The 3,214-nt window shown below is 42.3% G+C and overlaps 1 protein-coding gene across 1 annotated transcript in view; it reads right to left on the bottom strand.

Moving 5' to 3' along the window:
• LOC105818584 (zinc finger protein 354B-like) overlaps positions 1-3,214 on the bottom strand; it is a 112,354-nt gene that overhangs the window by 88,752 nt on the left and 20,388 nt on the right. The window contains exons 3-4 of the mRNA XM_012654650.1: positions 2,564-2,690; positions 1,499-1,594 (exon numbers count right to left, since the gene is read on the bottom strand). Of these exons, the coding sequence (XP_012510104.1) occupies positions 1,499-1,594; positions 2,564-2,690 (223 nt within the window). The remainder of the gene's footprint in view (positions 1-1,498; positions 1,595-2,563; positions 2,691-3,214) is intronic.

Genomic DNA, 3,214 nt, shown 5'->3' with positions numbered 1-3,214 from the left:
GAGCTGGGGCCCCCAATACAGCTCTCAGTCCCCAACTGCCACGACAGTGTCTCGCCCATTCCTCTCCTCTGATCAGGCATGGTCACAGATTCCTCCACAACCACCTTGTAAGTGTTGGTTTCCTGGGTTCTGTCCTCTTAGTTCCCTCATCTGGTCAGCTCAAGGCTTCAAATGACGCTGTTTTGCTGACAGCTCCCTGACCTGCCTCATGAGTCCCAGCCCTGTCTGCCTTGCACCTCTTCTCACTGGCAATCTCTACCTGAGTGTTTCGCTCCACCTCAAATGAAAACCACCCCACACTGAAGGCATCCTATACCCTGATCACACTACTTCCTCCTTCTCCCTTATGAACTCATGGCAAGAGCCCTCTCCACTCTCCATACTAGCTTCCTGCCTCCATGACTGCAATAAGCTCTGTAAAGTTTCCCACCTCTAGTTTTGCCTCACTTTAAATCTATACCCTAGGATGCTTCCAAATTGACCATTCTTACTAAATTCAAATCACTTAAGAATTTCATGAATAGCCAGGCATGGTGGCACACACCTGTAATCCCAGCTACTTGGGAGGCCAAGGTGGAAGAATTGCTTGAGCCCAGGAGTTTGAGACCAGGCTGGGGAACATAGTGAGATTCCATCTCAAATTTAAAAAGGAACTTCATGAATATATTCTTTGTGAAAAATTAAAACATTATAAAGAAATAAAGTCCCCTTTCATCAGACCCATTCTCAATCCCATTCCAAATGTAACTAGTGTTACCAGCTGTGTCCTCCTTTCTCTCTGACTTATCTGCACATTAAGAATATAGACACACATACACTCAACTTTCATTGAACATAAATGGTGACATGTCATAATTATTGTCTATAACTTGCTTTAGGCCTTAACGTGTCTTGGAATTCTGTTCACATCAGCGGGCTCTTTTGTTTTCACTGTGGCAATATCTGCCAGAGTAAGGATACACATAGCTTCTTCTGCCTTTCTTCTATTGAAGGACATTTAAATTGTTTCTGATTCAGATGAATTTTTTAAGATACCAAGGACCGTATGATTCTCTGTTTAAATCCTTCAGTGACTTCCAGTCTTCCACCAGACAGCACACATCTCCTAGAACTGGACCAGAGCATTTACTACGTGGCCCTTTGCCAGCTTTCTAGGCTCATTTCCTTCCTCACCTCTTTTCCCCAAATGCATACCCTAAGCTTTAGCCAGAATTAATTACTTGCAATTCCTTAAATACACTGTTGAATGAATACATAAAAATGCAGCCCTCTTCTGAAACAACAGGATAAAAGAAGAGGTTCTGAGAGTTTCCTTTGTGAAGTGATTAAAAGAGAATAAGCAGAAGCTCATGTCTAGGAGCCTTCCTTTTCCTCACCACTTCCTGAGGACCCAGAACCCTGAAGGGAGTTTCCCAATTAAACTCCAGGCTGCAGCTCCTCTTATTGACCAGAATGCTGCCTACAGCGATTCCCAGGCATCTCAGACCCTCCTACTCACCTAGAGAGGGTCTGCCAGGACTTTCTCTCTCTACCTTCCACGGATCTTCTCCTTGCTGCAACAGTGAGATCACTTTTGGTTTGGTCAATGGGAGTCCTGCTCATAGACAAAAAACATAATAACATCAACAACAACAAAAAAAAACAACAAAAATCAGAAAAAAAGCCCAGAAAAAACGCAACTTGGTTTTGTTTTGACACAAAGAGGTACTCCAGATTTAATAGGATGGTACAAAGAGCTTCTGTGGGGTGCTCAAATTATGCTGTCATGCTGTGAGAGGATGTCTTAAGGAAAAGGCAAGTGACTTGTAGGAGCTGACTTTGGTATAATTAATCGTATGCTAAGGAGGTATGATGAACATGCAGCCTTGGTAACTAGCAGGGTACCACTAGCTTTCCACAGAACAGGGAATGTTACATATATAGACTAATTAAAAATTGTAAGCAGGCAACTGTGGAAAGGATTATGTACCAGGCAGCTTGTTTAAAATGAGAAAATATTCCCTTTCAAGGAAGCACAGTGGTTGGCAAACTACAGGTTGTGGCCTACATCCAGACCACCACCTGTTTATGTATGGCCTTGTGCAAAGAATGGTGGAGGGAAAAAGAGAAATATGTTACAAAGACCATTTTATGTGGCCCACAAAGCCTAAAATCCTTATTACCTGGCTCTTTATAGAAAAAGTTTGCCGACCCCTGGAAAAGACAAGTAGGAAAGGCAAGCGGTAGGTCCAGAGGTTGATCAAAGCCCAATTTAGAGGTGAGCAAACAAACCACAGAACAATCATTGTGGGGAAATGATGCCCTAATCATGAAGAAACTTCTAATGTGCAATTATACAAAGGGAAGGGATGATTAGCAACACCACCTTCTCCATTCCCATATGTGGGGCAATTCCATGCCCATAAGGGGGAATATGCTTGTAATCTTTATTTTTAGAGATCTGATTTGTATAATCCTCAAACTCAGCTAAAGTTTTTTGATGACCTGCAGCTCTTACTCAGGGAAGGAGGTGCTGAGATGCTGCAATTTGTGTATTCAGTAACTGCAGGGGAAATGTCCTTACCCAGAGAGACCAGGTGACTATAGTTCTCCAGCATCACCTCTCGGTACAAGTTTCTCTGAGAAGGATCCAGCTTTCTCCACTCATCCCGACTGAAGAGCACAGCCACATCCTCGAACATCAGTGACACCTGCAAGGACGAGCCATTCCAGCTCACCCAGACCACCCCTCACAGAGTGAAGAGGGAAGCAGTAGAGGAGGCACACAGGGCACCCATGAAATGCTTCTGATACTATTCAAGGTCCTGAAAATTCCAGGCCATTTGTTTAATGAACAATTGACCAGTGACAAATATTAATATATACTGAGCAGCATGAACCAGGCCTTGTGTTAGCCACCATAAGGGATGTGTATAGGGATTGAGGCCACTAGTGGGAGTGTTAATTAGAATAATCTTACTGATGGTGATTTGAAAATGCATATTAAAAAGCTTATAAATGTGTATATTCTTTAACTCACCAATTACTGTATTTGTACTATAATGAAAAGTGCAGAAAAGTGCAAATACAAAGATACCACCATAGTGTTTGTAATAGAAAAAAAATGGAAACAACCTAAATACGCACTGATGGAGACCAGGTAAAATAATTACAGCACTATCTTTCTGCTTACTCAGAATAGTTCTCTTTTACTGAATGTTTTACATAGGCTACA

This window comes from Propithecus coquereli, unplaced genomic scaffold, assembly GCF_000956105.1.
Source record: "Propithecus coquereli isolate 6110/MARCELLA unplaced genomic scaffold, Pcoq_1.0 Scaffold443, whole genome shotgun sequence".
In the NCBI taxonomy this organism is placed as follows: domain Eukaryota; kingdom Metazoa; phylum Chordata; class Mammalia; order Primates; family Indriidae; genus Propithecus; species Propithecus coquereli.
The sequence above is the reverse complement of the archived record's forward strand: the minus strand, read 5'-3'. Positions and strand labels throughout refer to the sequence as shown.